At 40.7% G+C, this 23,947-nt stretch overlaps 2 protein-coding genes across 7 annotated transcripts in view; both read left to right on the top strand.

The window, feature by feature from the left end:
* The window catches only part of VDR (vitamin D receptor), a 101,322-nt gene extending 89,603 nt beyond the window's left edge, over window positions 1–11,719 (top strand). For all 5 annotated transcript variants that reach the window (XM_058166671.1, XM_058166670.1, XM_058166674.1 and 2 more), the window contains 4 exons: window positions 538–691; window positions 1,770–1,921; window positions 3,495–3,611; window positions 8,216–11,719. In XM_058166671.1, the coding sequence (XP_058022654.1) occupies window positions 538–691; window positions 1,770–1,921; window positions 3,495–3,611; window positions 8,216–8,475 (683 nt within the window). In that variant the 3' untranslated portion in view covers window positions 8,476–11,719. The remainder of the gene's footprint in view (window positions 1–537; window positions 692–1,769; window positions 1,922–3,494; window positions 3,612–8,215) is intronic.
* Window positions 11,720–13,268: 1,549 nt separating this feature from the next.
* On the top strand, window positions 13,269–19,869 carry MYG1 (MYG1 exonuclease). Of its 2 annotated transcripts, XM_058173172.1 has the most exons (8): window positions 13,321–13,446; window positions 14,268–14,380; window positions 14,926–15,038; window positions 15,677–15,836; window positions 16,223–16,372; window positions 17,096–17,218; window positions 18,144–18,325; window positions 19,555–19,869. In XM_058173172.1, exons 2-8 carry the CDS (start codon window positions 14,366–14,368, stop codon window positions 19,727–19,729), a joined length of 918 nt encoding a protein of 305 aa, XP_058029155.1. In that variant the 5' UTR covers window positions 13,321–13,446; window positions 14,268–14,365; the 3' UTR covers window positions 19,730–19,869. The 2 variants fall into 2 exon arrangements, with proteins under 2 accessions (XP_058029153.1, XP_058029155.1); XM_058173170.1 differs by lacking the exon at window positions 14,268–14,380 and having other exon boundaries at window positions 13,269–13,446.
* Window positions 19,870–23,947: the final 4,078 nt, after the last annotated feature.

Raw genomic sequence — 23,947 nt, forward strand, 5'->3', positions numbered from 1 at the left:
CACTGTAAGCCGCCCTGAGTCTTCGGAGAAGGGCGGGGTATAAATGTAAATAAAAAATTAAAAAAAAAATTATTATTATTATTATTATTATTATTATTTATTAGATTTCTATACCGCCCTTCTCCCAAAGGACTCAGGGCGGTTACAATATGACTCTCTCAATGCAAATCAATACACAACGAAAGGAAAATAATAAATAGTAATCATTAAGTAGCAATCCTTATGATTTATATTGATATACTGACCATCAATTGTGTTGTAAGTGTTGATGAAGGTATCTTTTCTTTTATGTGCACTTGAGAGCGTATGCACCAAGACAAATTCCTTGTGTGTCCAATCACACTTGGCCAATAAAGAATTCTATTCTATTCTATTCTATTCTATTCTATTCTATTCTATTCTGTTCTATTCTATTCTGTTCTATTCTAATGCTGTGTAGAGTCTACAACATTGAACCTGTCATGCTGTAAAGAGTGCTGCCTTCCCTGCTGGTGTGATATAGGCTCTAAGCTGTTTCCATCTCTCTTTTTCCACCAGAGCCAATGACGCTTTCCAGTCTGGAGTTGAACGATGACAGCACATCCATGTCCATTGACCTCTCTCACCTCTCCATGTTGCCTCACCTTGCTGATCTTGTTAGCTACAGCATCCAGAAAGTTATTGGATTTGCTAAAATGATTCCAGGGTTCAGGTAAGGAAATTTAAGAAGTAGCTTCAGGACCCTTGCCTGCTTTTTCCTTAGAGGTGCCCATCTGTGTCTGATTTGTCATACTTGAATCAATGTATATCAATGCACAACACCACAGAACTTTCAAGATGACTTCAGAATCTGCAGAGGCACACAAAAGATAAAAACGGGTCACCTTAAAAACCAAATAAAATCTTAACACAACAAGCCATATAAATAAATACTATCATTCCTCAGTCGAACTGAAGTCCTACCTTCAGAACAGCTCTGTCTTTTTTAAGTCTTGAAATCCATTAACAGCTGTTTCCTTGGGAGGTGACAGGCTTCTCAACCTGTTGCTCTAGGCAAGGGCTACCATGCCACCATGAACAAGGCATCTCAGATTCCCTCTTAAATAAGAGCCAGGAGACTGGGAAGAGTGCTGTGTGTGTGTACATGCCTGCAGAGAACCACTGTGGCCAGAGGTCTCCCATAGGTTTGCTGCTTTTATGAACTGACTTAAACACTATTGACAAGAAAGTTGAATCTGCTTTGTGGAGCTTTACCTGCTGCAAAAATCCTTTCTAGAACCTCGTGTCTTTTCCCAAAACTTCTTGTGATTCATTTTGTTTTGTGGCCCCACAAGATTTGTATCGTGATTCCAGGAAACACTCATCACTCTCCTGCATGCTCCAGAGAAACTTTCTTTAATCAAATCCACAGCATTGTATAGCCCAGTTGTGACTGGCTTTTAATTCACTGTGTGAACTGTGTTGCTAAAATATCCATATGAAGTGACATGAAAGTTCTGTCGGAAACATCCGGTCTGTGGCCCCTCATTCACACTGGTAAAGCCATCATTTGAGGCTACAGTGAATTGCAAGCAGAAATGTCTGCAGTCAACTTAAGAGTTGGTCATTGGTTAACTGAGCTTATGTTTGGGGATGGCCTTCCAAGCTGTTGTATAAGTTCAGTTTATACCAAGAGAAATAATAGCACGGTGGGGAATAAAGTATAATCGCATCTAATCCTGACCTTACAGAATGTTACGATGAAGAACTGGTTGACATCTGAGTTTCATATTCTCCTTTTTTAAATACAGAAGTCTAACCGCGGAGGATCAGATTGCTCTCTTGAAATCCAGTGCCATTGAAGTGATCATGCTCCGTTCCAATCAGTCATTCTCCCTGGAGGATATGACCTGGACTTGCGGCAGCAATGACTTCAAATACCAAGTCAGTGATGTCACTCAAGGTATGACCTGTATGGTAAAGCAGTAGATAGCCCTGGAGCAACCACCTCATGCCAACTCTGTTTTCCTTTGGTACTTTTAAATACCTCTTAAGATATATAGAAAATGTATCCTAAACCTACATAAGGTTGAAGCAAATCACAGTGGCATGCAATATCTTATGAATTATTTTACACAGCTGGTAATATCAGAAAGAATTAATGACAGTGGTGTATCTGAGAATGAGAATTGGGTTTAGCCTTTGTTTAATAATTTACAGCCTATTTATAACATAATGAATAATGAAAAATGTACTGACTTACTCCTTGGCAGTAAATCCTGCTTTGCCATCTCCCCTATGTGGCATAGGGGTTTTGTGCAGTACCTTGTGATTGCAGCAGGTATGACTGACAAGCCCTTCTTAACACAATCGCCAGTGTTATACTGCATGCCCTTAGAAATACAGTACTCTCAAATTTCCTTCGGAATGTTTTAGAAGGCCCCAAAACATTGAGGACAAGAGATGAGTCCATAAGAGCTCCATCTAGCTTGTCAATGAAGGTGTGTAAAATGCCGTATTCCCAGGTAATTTGTCCTTGTCTCCCCCCCAGCTCCATGCACTAAAACACAGCTGCTGCAGAGGAAGCTTGTAGTGTTTTCCTAAAGAAAGGAAGAGGGGAGGGAAAAGCTGAGGAACCCCAGGGCAAGGCAAGAGACCCCAGCTTTGTTACTGCTGGTGACCCTCCTCAGTTGCAGAAAGTACCTGTCTGGACTACCTAAAAAAGAAGCCAGTATGAGGTGGCTGAAACCTTGTGTATTGGACCTGAAATTCAGAGAGGGAAAGAGATTTTTTATTTGCCCAAACCAAAAAATTGGAAAGAAAGACATTTGATGGTGTGAGCTGCAGCTCGCAAAAGTTGATGCCTTTTAATAAAATGTGTTAGTTAAAATAACGGTGCTTCCAGACTTCCTTTTTCCCCCCCTGCACCACAGAGACTCTTGTGGGAGCTTCTGGGTGGTACCCAGTAGGGAAAAAAAGGAGGGCTAGCAAATTTAGAGGAAGGAAGGGCCGTGGGCCAGATAAAATAGAGTTCACTCTGCTACACATGCAAACGTTTCTCCAAGTCCTTCCAGTGAAATGTTGTTTTATCACAATGAATAATAAATTGGGATGAGGAGGTGGATTGTCTGATGGGCCCAGATTGCTGAGCTGGCTGATATTTCATGAAGTTGCAAACTTAAGAATTCAGTTTCTGTGGCAACCATCTGACCAAGATGGGGAGGAACAGGAAGTTGAAAAAGTAATCACATAAACTGCACAATTGCACCACCTCCAGGGCGAATCCATTATAAGTTAAGTGTGCCAGAGACCCATTTTTAATGAAACATGGATGTTGTTATTCCGGTTGTTTGGTTTCTTTGAGCATACTGCTCACCTTAGGGATGACAACTCAACGGATGACACACTTGGGTGCATTGGAAGTAAAATCCGGGGCCAAGATTTATGCTTACATTTGTTACTTCCCCTGTTTTAGCCTAGCTGGTAATTAGTAATCTAGTGCCTGCCTCTCAAAAGTTGTTTTGTTTCTGTTTCAGCTGGCCACAGCCTAGACTTACTGGAGCCCCTCGTTAAATTTCAAATTAGTCTGAAGAAACTGAACCTGCATGAAGAAGAACATGTGCTTCTCATGGCCATCTGCATCCTTTCTCCTGGTGAGGAAAACTTTAGTGTCACAGGCTGCATTTCAGCTATCTTAAAACATTATCAGTAAACTATGCTATCACACTTTCCATGTCCCTGTATTAAAGTCTTGGTAGGAAATAACACGTGGTGTTTACTCCACCATGTATAAAAAACGATAAGCATCTTTTTGACCAAATGAATGTGCTGGATGTCCCTCGGTGTAAGAAACAAGCTGCTGGACAAATGACCATCTATAGAAAATTAATTTTTGAAATCGCATCCACAGCATAAAGTGAAGGGATTATTTTCAAGGAATTTGATCTATCTCAGAATAATTCTAGATGACCAATCCATCCCGGTCCTTTTGAATCTACTTTATAACAGGTCTTGGCTAGATTCAGACTGTTTTGATTGTTTTCAGATACATTCAAACACCAGGATGTTCTGAGCTTATAGTGATATCAATACTTGCTGTTTCCGAGCAGAAGTGTTTATATCCATCTACTTACTGCATGAACATGTATCAATACCATTTTTATGTGCCATGTCTTCATGACATTTCCTTTGTCTCATCCGCAGCCCACAATCAAAACAACTTAGTTACCTTTAGTTAGTTTGGCCTTAAACTAGTGTTTCCTCTCCCCCCCCCCCGTGTTTTGCTCTAGATATATCTAGCATACTTCATTGGTGATGTACCTGACATGGTTATGGTAGGATCTGCCCAGCTCCTGTTGGTCCAGCTATTCTAGGTGTGCTTCCTCTGTTCTGGTCACTAAGCATTGCCATCTGGGACCATTTGACTTGCAGGAAAAACTAGAAAACTGGCTTTCACCAATACATCTGCCTGGATAATGCTTATGATCATTTTCCAAAATGATTCTTAGATCTAATATAGCCTCCTATATTGTCAGGTTTAGAGTTCTTCTGAAACAATACTAGGCCTATTTTTAAACACAAGTTTACCAGTATTTTGAAAAAATGCTAGGGCTGCGTTTAAAAACAGGACTAACCTTCTCTCTAGAGCACCAGGTCAGAGGTGAACAGAAATTTAATTTTAATGAAAAAGGAGAACTGGCTGTACAATCTGCACATTGCTAGTTCTGTCATCACTGAGTGCAGTACAGGTTTTGTAGACATGAAGTTTTAGGTGACTATACTTTTTATTGTATTACTTGTAGGGGGTGGTTTTAGCTACCCCATTTTGCCTATTCCATAGACTACTTCGGAGTGTTGCTAGCCACAGCCATTCACACCCATTCTTCTGTGACACCAGTTACTGATGGAACTCATGTTTTTTTGATAGCTGCTTCTCACTTCACTTTGTGCCCCTTTTCTACCTGTCAGGCAGGCTATGTTTAGAGTGAGCCACCTTCAACCTATTTCACAATAGTGAAAAGTACCACTTCTTCATCAGTTTGCAGGAAATGGTTCAAAATTGGGAATAGTTTATTTGCTGAAATTATTATATCTCTATCCCTTCTTGTCAATACATTTGTTTTAAAAAAAACCTGAGCCAATCTTCCTTGGAAGAATTACTTTTGGTTGAGGCAGATTCCAAATAGCCTGACATATAAGTCGGAGGATGAAAAAAAAGAGAGAGAGATCCAAGATAAGCGTAGCTGTTTTGCATGGTATTAAAGCAGCTGTGGAATTAAAAACCTATGACCTTCTGCCATCGTGTCAATGGGAGACTTTTCCCAGATTAAATAGGCAGGAACTCTGACATCAGAATATTCTCTAAATATCAGCCAAGCATGGACTTCCCTCCCTCCCCCCCCCTCTCTTTCCCTCCCTCCCTCCCCCTAAGGCAGAGAGATTAGGAGATGACTAAACAGAGTGAGCTGACATGGACTGTGAGTATCAGGAAATCTCTTGCCTAGTAGGCAGTGACTTCTGATAGTACATGCTATGATAGACATATTTGAGCAGTTGCTTAAACCCTATATGAAGTGAAAAGTGTGGTTAATGCTTCTCTAAAATGAGTCAATATAGCCCTCAAGTGCACAACCACGCAGAAAGTACCAGATCACTTTTTATGATAATAACTGGGTGATTTCAGAGATCAGATGGAAAAGGGCCTCCGTAACTCAGAGGTTCAAAAAAAACCTTGAATCCGCATGTTTATGAAAGTAATCAAACTATAATTGAGCATCGTTTTTCATCATGTGTATAGATGGACAGGCTAAACATACGGTGTATAGATGGGATGTATTGAATCTAAATAGAATGTTACGGCTGTCCAATAAGAAAGGGAAGAGTGTGTTCCCCCCTGACAGATTATATCCTCGCCCAGAGTCAGACTTCAACTAAATTGAATATACAGTCTGGGGATTCAGCTGAAGTCTCTGTATAGAATCTGATTAACTCTTCTAGCAACCTGCCACAGGAATAAATAAAAAAATGTTAAATTGGAGTGACTTAAGAAAAGGCTGCTGTGACCTACTTGTGATAAGCAGGGTGAAATAAAGGTGAAAGGATGACAAATGACTAAGATAATAGGAACTTTTCCTGTATTAACAAAGATCCTGTTCCAATGCCACTCCCCAAGCATCATATAAAAAGAAGTTTAATGTATAGCATCAGATGGAGACTGAGCCTGGGAGACTGCAATATTGCTTAATACATTTAGCTGCAATTCATTCACAAAGATCCAGCACTTGTCAAAACTATCTGTGGCAATTCAACTCGACTCCCTACACAATGTGGATTGTTGAATAGAATAGAATAGAATAGAATAGAATAGAATAGAATAGAATAGAATAGAATAGAATAGAATAGAATAGAATAGAATAGAATAGAATGTTTGTTGGAAATGTTTGCCATTCAGTTTGTGTCAAGCATCTTTCCAACCAATGAAATCTAGTGTGAGGAGAGGAGTTCCAAAGTGCCTCTTTCCAGTAGCCTGTTGGTTAACAATTTAATGGCCAAATGGTTCTGAAATTACTATTTGGGGATATAGACTGTTGGTTTGTCAAAAAGAAAGGACCAAATGCTTGCTGAAAATTTGAATTGTGAGCTGATTTGGTACAAGGCACACTACTAGTGGAGAATTTTGAGCAGAGGAGACTACTTGGCTTGCTGAATAGAGAAAGGGGGCTTGAGAATTTTTGTTCAATATATTTACTGTGTGTCAACGTGGGAATTAATCATTCAACTCATGACTGTGATACTGAAGGAAGCTAGTTATTTGTCAGAAACTATATTTGTCGGATGGCGCTAGAACAGACCTGGGTGCAAACGGGCCATAATACACCCAGGTCCCTTCAACTGTCCCTGCCCTGCCTGTGATGGCAGTGTGTGTGTATATGTGTGTGTGCTTGCACCCTTAGAAGATGCTCTATTTTATTAGTGGGGAAGTGACTTTTGTCAACATGTGCTTTTTAAGAAAGTTTTTTCCTGTTTGTTGTACTATGATCCCTCTTGCATCTGTTTGCATTTGCTGCCTACAATTGAAGAGATGGGAAAAACTGGGCTGGGGGAATTTATGATGTCTTAGGAGAGTAGTAGGACTCAGTAGCACAGGCCTGTCTCAAAAGTACAGGTCACTAAAAGAGAGAAAATTCCCCTTATGTGAATGCCAAGGGTGTGCTGTCATCTGGAACACCCCTGGCAATACTTTTAGAATGATGGCATGTGCCACTCACCTTTATGGGCATCAATCCTTTTTAATGGATTGAAGGTGGTAAGAAAAAAAGCCAGAATAATGGGGAAAAGTTACAAATTAACTACCTGTAGAATACCATTCAGAGCAATTGCAAAAGAAATCCTTTGTTTGAAACATCCTTACCTGCACTGCCTTCTGGATTTGTTTGTTTTTATGATTAATATCTGATCAGCATGCATATCTATTATAAGAGTTAACTATTTCTGACCCAAGCCTATTTCTGCTTGACCCAAAATGCTAAGGAAATTAAAGCAAAGTCTTACTCATTAAATGGATGGTTTCTCTCAAGCAGACACAAGAAAACAGTCATTAATTTCAGGTATCTCAACAGCATCCCCTTTGAGAACTTTTGGTAGAAAATTCCAGTAATTGAGAAAAAAAGAAGATAGCTCATTCTCCTATCCAAAAGAAGTTGTGACTTTCTTTCTAAGCATAACAACAAGTAGCAGAGGGTTAAAGATAAGAAGTTGACAACAGTTTGTGGTCACATAAGCTACATAGATTTGGTCTGTGGTTTATATAAACTTCAGTTTTATTTTTAATGCAAAAAACATCTTTAAAAGGTTCACACTGTCTCATAGGTGAAATACTGAAAGAAAAATTCTGCCTCTTCCAACAAATTGCTTTCATTGCCACGTTTTCTTTTTTTAAAAAAACGTGTTTAACCTATGCCACATTGATACTTTGTCTTAAGGTTCTCCAATATCTCCGACTCTTTTTTGATGCTCCCTTTTGTGATTCTGACACATGACATGGAATGTGGATACAAGAGGAAACTCGGAATTATTTTGAAGGAGTTCAATTTGTGACTCTAGGGTTGGAGGGGAGGAATTAAGGGAATGCATAGAAACTACGATTAGAAGAGGGGGGAAATGGAATTAAGTAAAAGTGGAGCACATACAGGCCCTGTCATGGGCGTTACTGCCTACCTCCATCACATTAAAATGTGTGGTGTGTTTTGTTTCCTAGATCGCCCTGGTGTTCAGGACACAGCTCTGGTGGAATCCATCCAGGACCGACTTTCGCAAATCCTGCAGACCTATATTCTTTGCCGACACCCTCCTCCGGGCAACCGTTTGCTTTATCCCAAGATGATCCAAAAACTCACAGACTTGAGGAGCCTGAACGAGGAGCATTCCAAGCAATATCGCTGCCTCTCCTTCCTGCCCGAACATAGCATGCAGCTCACTCCGCTGGTCCTTGAAGTCTTTGGCAATGAAATCTCCTGAGCCACCATTGAGGAAAAAGCACATGGAAATCAAGAGAGTGTGTGGGGGTGTCAGCCCAGCTTTCCACTGGCTACAGACTGAAAGTTTTTACCCCACGTGAGATTGTGTATATTCCGTCAGTGAGAATTTTGATTTCTTCTCCCACCCACCCCATGCTACCTGAAGAGCCACATTCTTGATATAGACATCTCCAGTCTCTCTGAGGAGCAAGCTGATTCATCTTACCCCACCTGCCTTTCAAAACTGAATGGCTTTGTCTGTTGCTGCTTTGCAGCGATGAAAGGAAATATTGCTTTTCAAGCCAGCAGTTGAAATGTAGCCTTACAATTGTGCAAGAGCACCCACAGAGAATGAGTGGAATGAAAAATGGAACTTGGATATTCCCCTTTCTATAGGCTAGTAAAAGCTTTCAGTCCTGGATAACTGTAATACACAGAGATATCGAAGTGCTCGTTTTTATTGAATATAATTTCCTGCCAACAGTCACTTTAGCAGTGAAAATGGCAGCATATAAATTTAAGAAATAAATTATTTAATAAATAAGATGCTTCAACAGCAGCAAAACTTCTATTTATTAGCCAAATGAGGAAGAGAAGAAAGATTTGTTAGAATAAATAACCATTTTCTTGGGTTTTGGGTTTTTTTAAAATGCAATTTCTCAAATGCATAGAAATATGTCAGCATTTTTTTAGCCCTTAATAATTTATAATAGGAACTGGAAGAATTTAGATTTAATCATACACTCCTCGGTGGGGAATACGGGTGCGTTCTTAAAAACCAGGTTCCTGCCAGAATCTGTGCACTATTAAAACTATGGCCATGTTTGCCGCTTTAAGCCTTAAACAGTGTCTGACACTACTAATTACTAAGAGTTGATGAGGAATAATCCAGAAGTATAATACTGACTTTTAATCTATCCAAGAATGCTTGGTTTGTTCAGAAAAATTATATTTTTAATGGATTGCAGAAAGGATTCCTATGATCAGATTAAATCATGTACAAAGCAGCTTAATTATTTGATAGAGAATGAGCAATTTTTAGTTGTTTCCATTTTGGGGCTATGATATTTGAGTCAGTTCTTAAGTCATCCTCGGGAGGCTGAAACTAATTTATTTTTGATACTGGTAAAATGTTTACTCTAAGTTTGACAACCTCTGGGCTACTTGATTTCTAGAAAAATTAAGTACATTATGAGCCATTTGTTGACACAGAAAAGATCTTGTCATCAATAATGACTTCACCAAGAATATGTGTGGTTTAGGTAGCTTTTTGTTACATTGGTCCCAAATAATATAAAATAAGATGTGGACCAATTTCTTTTTGATGAAGGAGTCTACAACCATTTGGGTGAGAGATTTATTAAGACTGCACTATTAAAAGATGAGTTAATTGTCAGTTTGAAAGAGAAAACCTGATTATAAACAAATGTATTCCTGCTGAAACTTAGATAGTAGAATATATTGCTTACTTCAAAGACATGTTGAACATTCAGCATTGTATAGTTCTGTTTGGTTTTAATTCTTGGTGATAAAAGCAGTTTGCACTCTATACATCGCTATATATTTTAATATATCAAGTAAAATGATTATTCTTCACAGACAGGAACAGATTAGATAAACATTTTTTTAAAAAAGATTGTGCTAGTTAGATTTTACAGCTGATATAAGAAGGCAGAGAGAGATATTTCCCATTTGGATTGAAATCTGCCCTGTGCTCACTAGGTGTCAGTAGGGTAATAGACTAGACTGTAATTCTTTTGAAAGTGCCTTGAGTTTGCTGCAAAGCAATTTATCTTTTTCTAGAATGATTAGATTGTTTTACTCTAAAATTAGCCTAAATTACTGGGATTGGAAGATTTCATCAAAGCCTTAACTTCCTTCTGTACTTCTCTGAGAGTTGGCACAAAGGCAGCCCACCCACATGCAACAAGTCCCTGTGGTTGGATGTGTGTGAGCATATGTAGGTGCCCCTCCTTCAGCTAGCTCCTTTCGCAGGGAAAGCATATTAAAGTTTTCCACCTTTGCAACCCAAAATACTTTGGATTTTTCATTATCCAAGCTAACCATTTTAGATATAGTATCTGCATTTTAAAACCTTGGTCCTTCAACTGCAGAAATGCATTATCGCTCCAGTGAACCCTCTTTAGCTTGGTCACTTGAATGGGCTTTTTAATCAATATTTGTACTCCATCTCAGCAACTAAGCTGATAAATAATTTTAAAATAGGATGAGTTTATGTTTCCACCATATGCTTGAGTCAAGAACACTTTTAAAAGTGAAAATCACTCCAGCAAATACATGGTTAGAGTCACAGTAGGGAGTTAGGGCAAATTTGAGCTCATTGGTGGTAGCAAGTATTGAAAGAGACAATTAGAAGAAAATTCAGGTACTCTATGGAATGCACAATATACACATTATTAATTTGTCCGCTATTTAAAATGCTGCTAGAATATAAGTATGCTAATTCGCTTTAGGGGGTATTTGTTTCTGTACCTTAGAGACATTTTTGTCATTTTTTTTCATGGTTAGAACAATAACAAGATCTTATAGGTGTTGCAGTCATGAATGTAAGATTTGGAATCCATCCCATATCAGAAAATAATGTCCATGCCGAGGAGGAGGAGAATACTTAAAAGTTTTTCTGCCTAAGAGAGGAGTAGAACTAATCATCCTCTCAAATTTTGTGCCCTCAACTGAATACAGCAATCTTCGAACATCATGCTCGTTACAAGCCAGTCATGTTACTATGATGAATCAGTTTATTTAGTATAGCCTGAATGTGAATTCGTTTTAGAGCCTTTAATAACAGTGACATTTGAATCAAAGTTGCTCTGGTCTGAAAGATGTTAGGGCTCTTTTTCAACCTCTGCACATAAAAGCCAAACCTGTACAGTTAGAGATGAGAAGCTTACTAGATGAGAAACACAAATCATCTCCATTTTGTTGCCTTATGTAGTAAATCGTCATGCACTTTATAAAAATCAATATAATGATTTAAAGAGATATATATTTTAATTGTAGTGATGATGATGGTGGCGGTGGTGATGATGATGAATGATGGAAACTTAGAGATGAATGCTATCTTTTTAATCCTATGTACATCTTTTGGCTTTTTTTCTAACAAATAAAGATCTAATATTTAAATATAATATTCCAGAGCTTTAATAATAAAGAATGATTGAATTCTGTTTTGCAGTTTTAAATGTGATGATGCTTGGTTACATTAATAAAAAAAATGGAGAAAACCCTTTGAGTGATTAAATTGATACGTTTCCTCAGAAATGAATCATTTAAATGCCCTGGGATTTATTTCCATTTAACACTGATATCAGCCTGTCTCTCAAGGAGGAAAAATCTAATGATTAAGAGGATTGAAAATCATATCAGCTGGGACCCTAAAAACTTCCTAAAATACATATGTGCATAACTACTGATGCAGTTGCTTTAAAGGTTTAACGGTGCAGCATAAACCGTTTCTAAACTCCCACTGGAGGAAATAATTTGGAGATCTGTGTGAAGCATCAATGGCTTTATCCTCACATCCTGCTGCCCATAGCATGAAGATGCTCCACTAATCATTTTTAAAGAATATTTCCACATGATACTGCATTTCCTTCATCTTTTGCCAGAGGCAGCTCAAATTCATCTTTCAGCTGTTCTAGCTTTACAAGGGCTCCTCGCAGTCTTGGCTGTCTACAGAATACACAAATGCCTCACCGGTCAGGTAGTGAATTGATGACAGTCCAAGGCTTGAATACGCCCAACTCCTTCACCTACCTCCTCTTCCTCCTTGAATGCTGGTCAGTGCGCTCTCTGATCCTTTTAGCTTTTCCTATCAGCAATATTAGAAATTCAACTGAAGCAGTCCAGCAAGTGGAATTCCTAACCCTGACTAAAAGTGGTAACAAGTGAAAGCATCTAGCACAGAAATGCTAGCTAGCCAGTTCCCCATAGCTCCCTTTTGTTTAGGTTCGGTGTTGGGGACCATCACGCATAGGGAAAATATGCAGGGGAAGTACGATCTGATTTATATACCCCCTTTATTAAATATATTCACATGCATTAATGTTAACCCTACTAGTAAGGTTAACCTTGACTGTTATGGTTAATTGCATTCTGTTGCTTGAAGCAAATGGTTTGGGGTGTGAAGAAACGGCCCTACCCACACGGGCATCAAACGGGGGGCAGGAATGGGGGGTCTTTAAAGACTCAATTCACTTTTTAAATATTTTCACAGGCTTCGATGACTTTTAAAAAATGTTGGTTTCTGTTTTTATTTTTTATTCCGGTGCTAAACCAGGAGACTATTCCCTGAAAACATCCCTGTGAAATAAATTAGGCTGTGTGGAAGTCTCCTCTCCAGTACTATACAGACTTTTCTCTTGAAAAGTAGGTTGTGTTTTTTTTTAAAGGAACAACTTTTATTGTACTTTTATTCCGCAGTTTTTCACACAAGGAACGAAATTTCGCCGCCCTGCTCCCTCGCAAGTGCGTCCCCGGTCCGGCTTATTCGCGCAATCGCAAAACCGGATCCTAAATAGTCTCGTTTTCCTTTTACAAGAAATTGAAAGGGATTGTCGGATGCGTGTGCGGTTTGCCCAACTTTCGATGCGGAACGCCTGCAGCATTTCTTCTTCTTCTTCTTTCCCCGTGAAAGGAATGAATATTGTCTCGCGAGGAAAGTGTTTGGGGGAGAAGAACTCCACGCGCCCCAACTCGCAGGAATACGGTAGAAGCGCCGCAGTCACACTCCGGCGGCGGAACTCAGGCTGTGGGGGAGGGGGAAGACAAGTACCGGACAAAGGCCGCTATGCGCATGCTCCGCCTGTTCTCTTGGGCTCCTCGTGTGACTCGGAGCTTCATGCCGGGCCCCAAGCGCGCGCGCCACCCCCGCATCGGCACCCACGGGGGCACCTTTCACTGCGACGAGGCGCTCGCGTGCTTCCTCTTGAAGCTGCTGCCCTCTTACCAGGTAGGCAGTCCCGCTGCAGAGGTTACTACAAAGCAATCCCGGCAGGCCAGTGCAATCTCTCCAGAACAGCCTTTCTTTTCTGCGTCCCGTCCCACCCCAGCCCCACTTGTGTTGGACTACAATTCCTATGGTGCCCGGTCGGCATTTTAGAGCTTGAGGAAAGCCAATACTTTGCATATATTTTGAGACTCCGATCTGCGATCAGCCGGCGTGGGCAATAAGGCATTGTGGGAATTGCAGTCCAAACATATGGAGGGCGTGTGCTGTGGGATTAAATTAAGTCTTTTCCTTTGTGGTGCGCAGAGATTGGTGGTTTTTTTCCAGATCCCATCAGGCAAGCGTGCCTACCGATCCTGTCCTAATGTTCCCTTTAATTGTATTCCCTTTATGTATTCAATTCATGCTTATATTTATTATCTTAATATGTACTCGACAAAATAATTTTTTTAAAAAAGCACATCTTGCTGGCTTTCCTGTCTTTTGGAGAGGCATCACGTACAGACATAGCATCTTTCTGGTTATTTTCAGTAATTACGTGGCTGTGGGTGTAAAAGTAGTCGGGTCTTGTGGACTTGCTACTTCAGCATGGCTGGATGGGGAATTCTGGGAGTTAAAAAGTCCACAAGTGGCCAAAATTGGACCACCATCACCACCCACCGGGTTAAAATTACTCTCCCTCCTCCACTCCGATCTTGGTATGAGTGGAGTCCCTGCATCTTGAGATTTATGAACAGAAAACAATTACTTTTAAGAAGCTGCAAATGTTTATAGTCTTGCTAATTGCTGTCATTCTTACTCTACTCTTAATCCTGCATCTGTAGTTACAACTATGACCCAATTGCCCCAGATTGCTGAGATTTCGTTAAACATCTACATGCTTTCAAAGCTGCTTTTATAGTTGTAAGGATTAGAAGCTGGTATGATTTTTAAAAAGGCAAGTTTTTACCACTGCTTTCTTTCGTATCAATTTTTGTGGTAGAATCTGAGTTTAACATGTGCCCCAACATCTATGTAATATTTCTGTATCTTTCTGTAACCCACAATAAAAGATAATCAGGGGAGAAGCGTTACTGGGATTTTTCTTTTGGGCAATCTCATCTAATAATGGGTTCTGCATATTCAGGAAACTTTTATTTCTCCTCAGTTTAACAAGGATCGTAACCCAAAATTATGTTTTAACAAAACACTTTAATCCCAGTTTGTTCCTTCTGGAATTTTTGAAGGATAAAATGAGAAAATATATCTTAATTTACAATATTTTTTTTGTCAGCACTTGAATCTGCAACCTCTCAGGATTGCGGAGAATTCTTCATCCTGTAGGCACACTGTCTAACTAAAAGGAATCTGAAGTTAAATAAAAAATTATCCTCTCACTTGTTGCAGAAGCTAGAACGGACTAGGGTCAGAAGCTACAAGATTGGTAGTCATGCATTTGTTTCACTGCTTCTGTTGTTGTCACACTGCTCGCTGTGGCTTTAGGATGCAGAGATTATCCGGACTCGGGATCCCCAGCTGCTGTCCTCATGTGATGTTGTGGTGGACGTTGGAGGCGAATATGATCCTCAGAAGCATCGCTATGACCATCACCAGAGGTACCAAGGAATTCCTTAAACTTTTCCTCTCTGTGCTGCCATCTTAACCTGGTCACTAAGTCTCACCATCCAGCAGTTGAGGAAGTCAAGAGGAGTTTGAAAGATAATCACCCCAGATTTAACGGTTTCCAGATATATCAGATTAGATTCCATCACTGCTAGCCAGCTGTGGCCATTAAGGAGTCTCCTCAGGAGAACTTTTTTTTTTTAAGTGAGAAATTATGTGCAACCTTTTTTTTTCTTCCTTTCATTCCTTGCCCTGCTTCTTACTGAGGTAAAGAACTTGTTCCAAATGCACTTCCATTATTCATCTTTATTTTTAGTATTTTAAATAACAATTTAAAGTGCTTTTCAAAGCATCTTTCGACTCGGGTATAATGCTATTAATATAATCCTTGCTTTTGGCCTTACAATCTAAAAATGACAGAGAAAGGAAAGGAGAAAAAGCATTAAGAAAGAGGAAAGCACATTTTGGCCAAGGTTTCCTTGTTGTGGGCAGAGCTTTGAAATATGTATTTTAAAGGTCAGTTCTACCAGTCTATGAAGAAGAGAAATTTGGAAAGCCGAGCTGTTTGTCAAAGTGGTGTGATTTTGTCTCTTTTGCTGCCTTCCCAGTCTCTTCTGCCTTGTCCTCACAGGTCATTTAACGAGTCAATGCACAGCCTAAAACCTGATAAACCATGGCAGACCAAGCTGAGCAGTGCAGGGCTGGTATATGTGCATTTTGGCTCCCAGATTTTAGCCAACAAGTTGAGCCTAAAGGAGGAAGATCCTGTTGTGTGTCTGCTTTATGACAAGGTATCTAAATCCATATTTGGGGTGGGGATAGGTGGGAAAAAATGTTTGGCGTGAGTAAGAGAAATAAGTAAGAGAAATTCAGCAGCCAAAGCAGCTTTCTCCAACTTAGTAACTTCTAGATGTGTCAGACTACAGTTCCTGTAATGCCCAAGGCAGCATGTCCATTGGAGAAGTATTGTGGGAACTGTAATTCAGCAGTATCTGAAGGCCCTGTAAAGCCATCAAGTTTTACTTACTTAAAACAACTTTTGTTAGTGGATTCAATATGTATAATTTACAGGGAGAATGTAAAGAGGGCGGCTGATGGTCTCTTTTACCTGCACACTCCAAAAATTATGCCTCATTGAACTGACCCTATTCTCGTTCCCATTCTCCTCCCTTTTTAGTTGTATGAGAACTTCATAGAGGAGATAGATGCAATCGACAATGGCATCTCCCAGTGGGATGAAGAGCCTCGCTACGCCATGACCACCAACGTGAGCTCCAGGGTGGGCTACCTGAATCCTCGCTGGAATGACAAGGACCAAGACACTGAGGTAGGATTCAGAAGACAGAGATTTGCTTGGCAAACCTTGAGGGGGTTGCACGGCTGTTTTTGCCAACCCATAATCAACACAGCACAATGATCTTTTTTCTAGAGAGCACAGCTACAGGTGTTCCTCGAGTTCATTTAGTGACTGTTCAAAGTTACAACAGCACTGGAAAAAGTGACTTGTGACCATTTTTCAGACTTAACGACCATCGCAGCATCCCCATGGTCACACGATTAAAATTCAAACGCTTGGCAACTGGTTCATATTTAGGGCATTGTCCCGGGGTCATGTGATCCCCCTTCTGAGACCTTCGGACAAGCAAAGTCAATAGGGAAGCCAGATTCACTTAATAGCCACGTCACTAACTTGGCAACTGCAGGGATTCACTTTTAACAGCTGTGGCAAGACACATCGTATAAAGTGGGACAACAAGAAATGACTCACTTAGCCAATGAAATTTTGGGGGGTCGATTGTGGTTGTACGTCGAGGACTACCTGTATTTGGGAAATTCTGACTTGGTACCTCTTTGTGTAAGCAGCTCACAGATGTCTCCGCTGCTAAGAGGAAAAAGGCAGCCAAATGATGGTTTGTCTGAGGAATGAGGTTTGTCTGAGAGTGGCTAGCAGTGTCCCCTCCTATAATCACATAGCACAGATTGCATGGCTCCAAATCAAAAACGCCCTTGGATTGAGAATGTAATTGCCAAATCCATCCTTCTTTCCCAGGCTGGGTTCCAGAAGGCCATGATGCTGGTGGGCCACGAATTCTTAGACCGGCTTGACTACTATCACCACAGTTGGCACCCTGCACGCAGCCTTGTGGAGGATGCCATCCAACAGCGCTTTGAGGTACCCCTCGTGTTCACAAGTTCCTAAGAGGGAGACAACTTTACAAACATACCTGTCAGATACCCCTTTTTTTTTTTTTTTTGGCTAAAAAAAAAAGGTGGCAAAGGAGTTTTCTGGTGATGCACCAGGGTTGCTGTATTCTCACAGTTGGGAGGACAGAGGTGATACATTCAAAGTTGCATGACAGCCACTTTGCAGCTTCTTTCCATTCCAGTTCTAGAACCATTAGAACTCAGTGTCAAGCCTGAATCTTGATGAGGTGGTGGCTGGTTCCTTTCCGGTGGAGGATTTGTTTCTATCATCGGTTATTCTCACATGAATTCAGATTGGCAGAGATTGGAGCTGAAGGGGGAGAGCAGAGGTGGATGGAGTCTTCAGCCAAAACAACATAGTTAACCAATGAGTCAGATACATTCCAACAGCAGCTGGCCAGAGGAGGGGGAGAGAAGTCGCCAAGCAACCAGCCCTTATCCCTATTGGATAATGTGACATTGTTTTGGAAAAATGAGAAACCTTTAAGTGGGGTGGAAAGCGCGGGAACCTTTAGTACTGGCTTTCCACCAGTCTGTGCCAAGATGATGTATCTAAATAAATTTGTTCTTTGATGAAACAGAATGCCTCAAAGTTCGGGTTGTGAAGGGTACATTAATTGGAACCTGACAAACAGTATGGCACTCCATGATTCCCATTATGGATTCCCACTCCGTCATTATGAGGACTAGCATCTTAGGGGAAATGAACTGAAACTTCTGGCAGTCTGATGATCCTAATTCACTTTTGGACTAGCATCTACAATAAGGCACCTGATGACTTGCGCTAATGTAGCAATAAATGCCTCTAGTGTATTAATAGCACTTTGTACACCTCAGCCTTCGGGTTGGTAAAACCAGTACTTCTGAATGTTGTGCCTCTCTTTCTATGGCAGGTGGATCCTAGTGGTGAAATTCTGATCCTGGCACAAGGAGGTTGTCCATGGAAAGAGCATCTTTTGCAGCTGGAACAAACCATGGATGTGAAGAAGCCACTGAAATTCGTCTTATACACAGATCTGAGTGGCCAGTGGCGGGTACAATGTGTTCCTGTAGGGCCGCGAACCTTTCAGAGCCGGTGAGTGTAGCTCCTCAACATCTTTTGAATCACCCTGAAAGAAAGATTAATATTTTTTCCCCAATACCATGGAAAAGTTGCCTCAGATTCGTTGAGTACGCAACAAATGATACGGGTCAGTTTTTTGTCTCTTTTTCCCATGAATAAACCATGGGTATCTTAGGTTCAGCACCTTCTTTTTAGAGAGAGATATAGTACAGTAGTGGTAAATAGAGAACATTGTAATTCCACGCTCTTGGGAAGCTCTAGATTTTAGGTTAAACTGAATTAAATCCAGTTATTCAAAATTAAGAGTTGTTGTTGTTAGTTGTGAAGTTGTGTCCAACCCATCGTGACCCCATGGACAGTGTTCTTCCAGGCTTTCCTGTCCTCTACCATCCTCTGGAATCCATCTAAGCTCGCACCGACTACTTCAGTGACTCCATCTAGCCACCTCATTCTCTGTCATCCCGTTCTTCTTTTTCCCTCAATCTTTCCCAGCATTAGGCTCTTCTCCAGTGAGTCCTAAATTAAGAACCTTTAGTACTGGCTTTTTAACAAGCTGTTAAAACCGAGTTGAACACACACACACAAATAGGAATAACAATGACTTCTTCTGGAAATTGAATAAAATGAACACCTTTTAAGTGTTTCCAGGATAAAATTTCTTGACATCACCTCTTATCTTAGTAGAGACCTCATCCCATATTCTCTGTAGCCTTTTCCTCAAGATCTTTAGGTGCCCAGCAGCCGCTTGCTTTCAGTTAGGCAGGCTGGTTCTCTGGAAAGTGAACTCCAGAAAATTTGAAGGAGCCCATTATAGACCATTCCTTCAGGGTTTCCCAGGTAAACCAGATAGGAAACATGACTAGATGAGCTACACCCGCTTTATTGTAAGCCTACGTTAATAGAACCTTGCAGGTCTGAAAGTGCTAATTTTCCACTCGCCAGTTCCTTCCTAAGTAAGTTATTTCAACTGCTAAACAATTGTGTGCTCCTGCCTCTTATGTCTGATGGTTTTCTAGGCCAGGGGTCCCCAACCTTGGCAACTTTAAGCCTGGTGGACTTCAACTCCCAGAATTCTGGGAGTTGAAGTCCTCCAGGCTTAAAGTTGCCAAGGTTGGAGACCTCTGTTCTAGGCAGCCTCTCCTCTCTTCTTTCCTCAGAGTTATACATGAATTCCACGGCAGGGTTGTATCTCCTTGTTCACCTTCCGATTTTGCTTCTTTCCCCCTACTCCTTCCCCATAGATTGCCATTGCTGGAGGAATGGAGGGGTGTACGTGACGAAGATCTCTCCCAGGTCAGCGGGATCCCAGACTGTATCTTCGTACATTCCAGTGGCTTCATTGGAGGAAACAGGACTAAGGAAGGTGCACTGGAAATGGCTCGAAAGACATTGGCTCAACAAGCTGAACCCAACTGAGGAAATCAGACGTCACCTGTCAAGCGTCCCATTTGGCACATCCCCCCACCCCACCCAAAAAAAAAAAAAAGAAATTTGCATTCCTGGGAAGTGGCTTATTTTGTAGAGTTGCCGTAAGTTTTTAAAAAGAGATCAAAACAGCCAATCAAAGCCACTCATTTTGGGAGATTTGATTCAGCAATTGTTGAAGAGGAAATGTTGAAGAGAGAATGTTGCATTAGAGGGAAATCTTCAAGGTGCCCCACTGGAATCATCTCCAGGAGTGGTCAAGAGAAGAGTTGATATCGTTGCAGGAGGACTTTGGATCTGAGTTTGTAGGAACGTCTTTGAGTTTGAAGGAAAACGCAACCAAAGGAAAAAAAAATCTGACACGACTGAGGGTGAAGAGAGGTCGGGCATGTGGCTTATTCAGATTACATTGAAAAAGCTATATGAAGAGTGTGGACTATGTGAGCTTCCATGTGTTACGTTTTATGAATAAAATAAGGTTCTCTCCCCAAACAGTTTACATTTTCTGTCCTGAAACACTTTGGAAAAATTTCGTCATCGATTATGTAGCATTTTTTTTTTATTTGGTGCTTTCCACAGTCATTTCTTTCTGTAGATTTTAGTAGATTTGTATCGAGAGTCAGCTATTTTTTTCTAGGCTTGTTGATTATGGCCACCAACAAGAAACTGCTGGAATTACAAGAACAATTGCATACCAATTACAAAATCCCTTAAAATTTCAATCAGTATTCCCCCTTCCCTTTGTAGAAATGGAGGCAAATTAGCTTAATCCAGAGGTGGGTTTCAGCGGATTCTGACCAGTTCTGGAGAACCGGTAATGGAAATTTTGAATAGTTCAGAGAACCGGTAGTAAGAATTCCTACTGGCCCCGCCACCGTCTATTCTCTGCCTCCCAAGTCCCAGCTGATCGTGAAGAAATGGGGATTTTGCAGTAACCTTCCCCTGGAGTGGGGTGGGAATGGAGATTTTGCAGTATCCTTCCCCTGCCATGCCCACCAAGCCACACCCACAGAACCGGTAGTAAAAAAAAATTGAAACCCACCACTGGCTTAATCACATTTATATGGGCCAGCTTTTTCTATAACAAGCATATTTTGAGTTTGGAAGAGGGTGTTCACCATCTATTAACTGCAAGGCTGCGCTGACTTTGCAAGCGTACTTAGGGTCGTGTCCCCAAGTTGAGCAAAGGCTGGGATACAAAAGTCCTAATTTGGGAAGAGACATGGGACTTTTAAGAATTGAAATGGATTCCTTTCCCTGCTTAAGTTTAAGGCCTACTTTTTGTCATTCGAAATCCTTCAAAGGAAAAGCAAAAAAAATCAGGCCGAGCCCACTTAGCCATTCCAGGAGGCCACAAAAGGAGTGATAGTGGACCAGTTTTGGTACCCTCTGCTCTAGAACAATGTAGCTAGGAATTATGGGACATGCAGTTTTTCATACATCTGCCAAATGCCACATTGGAGAAGACAGCAACTCTGGCCCCTGGGCTTCAATCATTTACTTTGGATTCATTGGCACCAGAAGGTTTCCTTTTAGATCTCATCCTACCTTATTTCTGGGCTATTGAGAATTTTCATAAACAGGCAGCATTTTAAATGGGATTTGCTCGCAAGTATTTTGGAACAGTAAAATAATGTTTTACAGAGAGCCAGTCTGGTGTAGTGCTTAAACTGCATCAACGTTGGTTTTAAAAGGCGGATTTGCTATATCAGAATTATCTGATAGTTACTGGAGTTATTGGAGTGGGGGAAGGAACTCAATTTACTGCTCAGATAGGTGATGTCACATTTTGTACTTGTTCTTAGGCACTTCTTTGGCAATATTCTAAACTTGAAATGGATTTCAAGTAACAGAAAAGAATTCAAATGGCCAACATAAGCAGCCTTTTTTTTTTGAGAGAGAGCCACTTTCAAAAACCAAATTTAAAAAGTACTGCAATTAAAAATGTTCATGCTACAAGCAGTAAGTGCTAACATCGTTTATTGAAGATGTTCAGATCTGAGTACCATTAAAACCTCTTTCCTGGATGGAAACGATATTTCTGCTGACAGTCCTTCTAAAAGGGCCTCCTCCATCAGACCCACATAATTGGGTCTGGCATGTTCTCCTACTATAACAAGGGAGGAGGTGCATCAAAAAAAACAGTTTCTAAACACTAAAAACAGATTTTATTTATCTTGGTGCCTTTGAGTCAGTGTGGACTGGCATCTGCCTGGACAGGACCCTGCAGTTTTCTTGGGAAGGTTTTTCAGAAATGGGTTTTTATAGCTAATGCAGAATTCACTCACCTGGTTTGTGCCTTAACCACTATAACAACATGGATATCTGTAAAACAGGTTGAACCTAGTTTACTCAGCAAAGGAAGTCTACCCCGAAAAAAAATCTACCTAAAAAACAGCAGAAAATGCTGGTTCTTCCTACAAAATGTGAAGTGGGCTGCCGAGCATCATTAAAAAGCCCTAAAAGTTATGATGTCCAATTCTGGGGTGAGATGGGAGGAGGCCACTGCTTCATCAGCTTTTGTGTTTGTGTATTACAAACACAAAATGACAGCTCTCCCTGCCACACCTCCTGCAGTCTGGTAGGGGCACTCTCTCTCTCTCTCCTCCTCCTCCTCCCACTTACAAAGTCATGTGTCTCAAGCTCTTTAGCTGATGGACAGCAGGCAGGGAACTACAGTAGACAGAGAGGACATCCTGGGAGAAGTTGATCTGTGGGGTTTGTGGTTCCTGCATCCCTGAAAGGAAGCCAAGCAGAAGCTGCAGGTAAGGCTGGGAGACTCCCTTGTCTTTGGGCTCCATTAGTTGGGGTGAGGGACAGACAGACTTGTTTCAAGCACCCTTGTTCATGCAGGTAAGTGGCATGGTGGCTTATGTGATAGAGGTATCAACTAATAATTTGGGCTACTTCACCCAAGAGTCTTTCCTCTGGTCTTGATGGAGACACGCAGCAGATGATCTCCTGCATCGTATCAAGACCTGGATTAATCAATGCTGTTTTTGCATCACAATTCATCAGAATTAAAATTTACAGGCGGTAAAAGTTGGGAGGTATGTTACAGTGGGCAGTGAAACACGATCCAGTCCACAGCTAAATAAAGCAATACGTAAAGCCCCACCCTAATGTTTACACCCCCTAGTTAGAACACATGGAGTACAGATGAATTTTAGACAATTGTAATTCTGTACAGTCCTGGATTGGGTAGTTTAGCCAGAATCTTCCTGTTGCTGGTCATATAAATGGCCACAATTGTGCATGCACATACTATACTTCTAAACTTGTGCACATCTAACAGTGTTAAAATTAGGTGAACTCAATGGAAGACGAGCATAGCATAAAAGCACAACACATACTGTAGATTAGGAAATGAGGGGGGCGGTTTCCCATCAACTCAGTGGACACAGGAGTTAGCCAGAGTTGATATACCTGACACCTAGATGATGTCCCTTAAGAAAAGTTTTGTTTGGTTCCGCCTCATTCAAGGAATGTTATGCAAATCTTTAAAAACGTATTTTCAATTTACTGTCCTCCAAGGTTTTGCCAGCTACTGTTCTGCTTCGACCTTCGTGTATTTCAGTAAAATAGCTGAAAGACACAAAAAATGGCTGAGCAATAGCTGTGGCGTTGTCTGATCAATTTTGGCTAACCAAAAATGTGTTGGGTGTGGATTGATCATATCATCACAAGCAGATAGAATAGCATCAGTATTATCTGTTCCCAGCAAAGGCAGAGCAAAGTGTTGGTGTCCGTTTAATCATTTAAAACTGACAATACAGATGCACTGATTTTGGAGTATATAATAACGGTAACAAACTATTTAAAAATATACTGTAATGTAAATAAGCAAAAGGAAGACTGGGAGACAAGAGGCTTACTAACTTTGGGTCTGTGATGGCAATTTGAGTGTAGCAGGTCAAAAAGGGAGTATTTCCTGGCAGGGACAGAATCATATGTTGTTGCTATTAAAGGCACAAGAGCAGGTTTTTAAATCTGGCAAGCATATAAGCATGGTTAGGAAATAAAAATCAAAAGGTATTAGTGTTGTACTGTAAATATATGAGCTGCTTTTTGTAATCTGAAAGAAAATAACCAGCATCCGAAGCAAATAGGCCAGGACAATTAACTTGCTTCTTAATCAGTCTTTCATTTTTAATCTTTCTTTACCTATATTCCTTACTAATCTGGTATTTCGATTTCTACCATTATTAG

Source organism: Ahaetulla prasina, chromosome 2 (genome assembly GCF_028640845.1).
Source record: "Ahaetulla prasina isolate Xishuangbanna chromosome 2, ASM2864084v1, whole genome shotgun sequence".
Taxonomy (NCBI): Eukaryota; Metazoa; Chordata; class Lepidosauria; order Squamata; family Colubridae; genus Ahaetulla; species Ahaetulla prasina.

Coding starts and splice junctions, on each gene's coding strand:
- MYG1 (XM_058173170.1), top strand. CDS start 13,285: ATGCGCATGCTCCGCCTGTTCTCTTGGGCTCCTCGTGTGACTCGGAGC. Junction 15,039..15,676: donor CGCTATGACCATCACCAGAG/GTACCAAGGAAT, acceptor TTGTCCTCACAG/GTCATTTAACGAGTCAATGC. Junction 17,219..18,143: donor CCATCCAACAGCGCTTTGAG/GTACCCCTCGTG, acceptor TTTCTATGGCAG/GTGGATCCTAGTGGTGAAAT.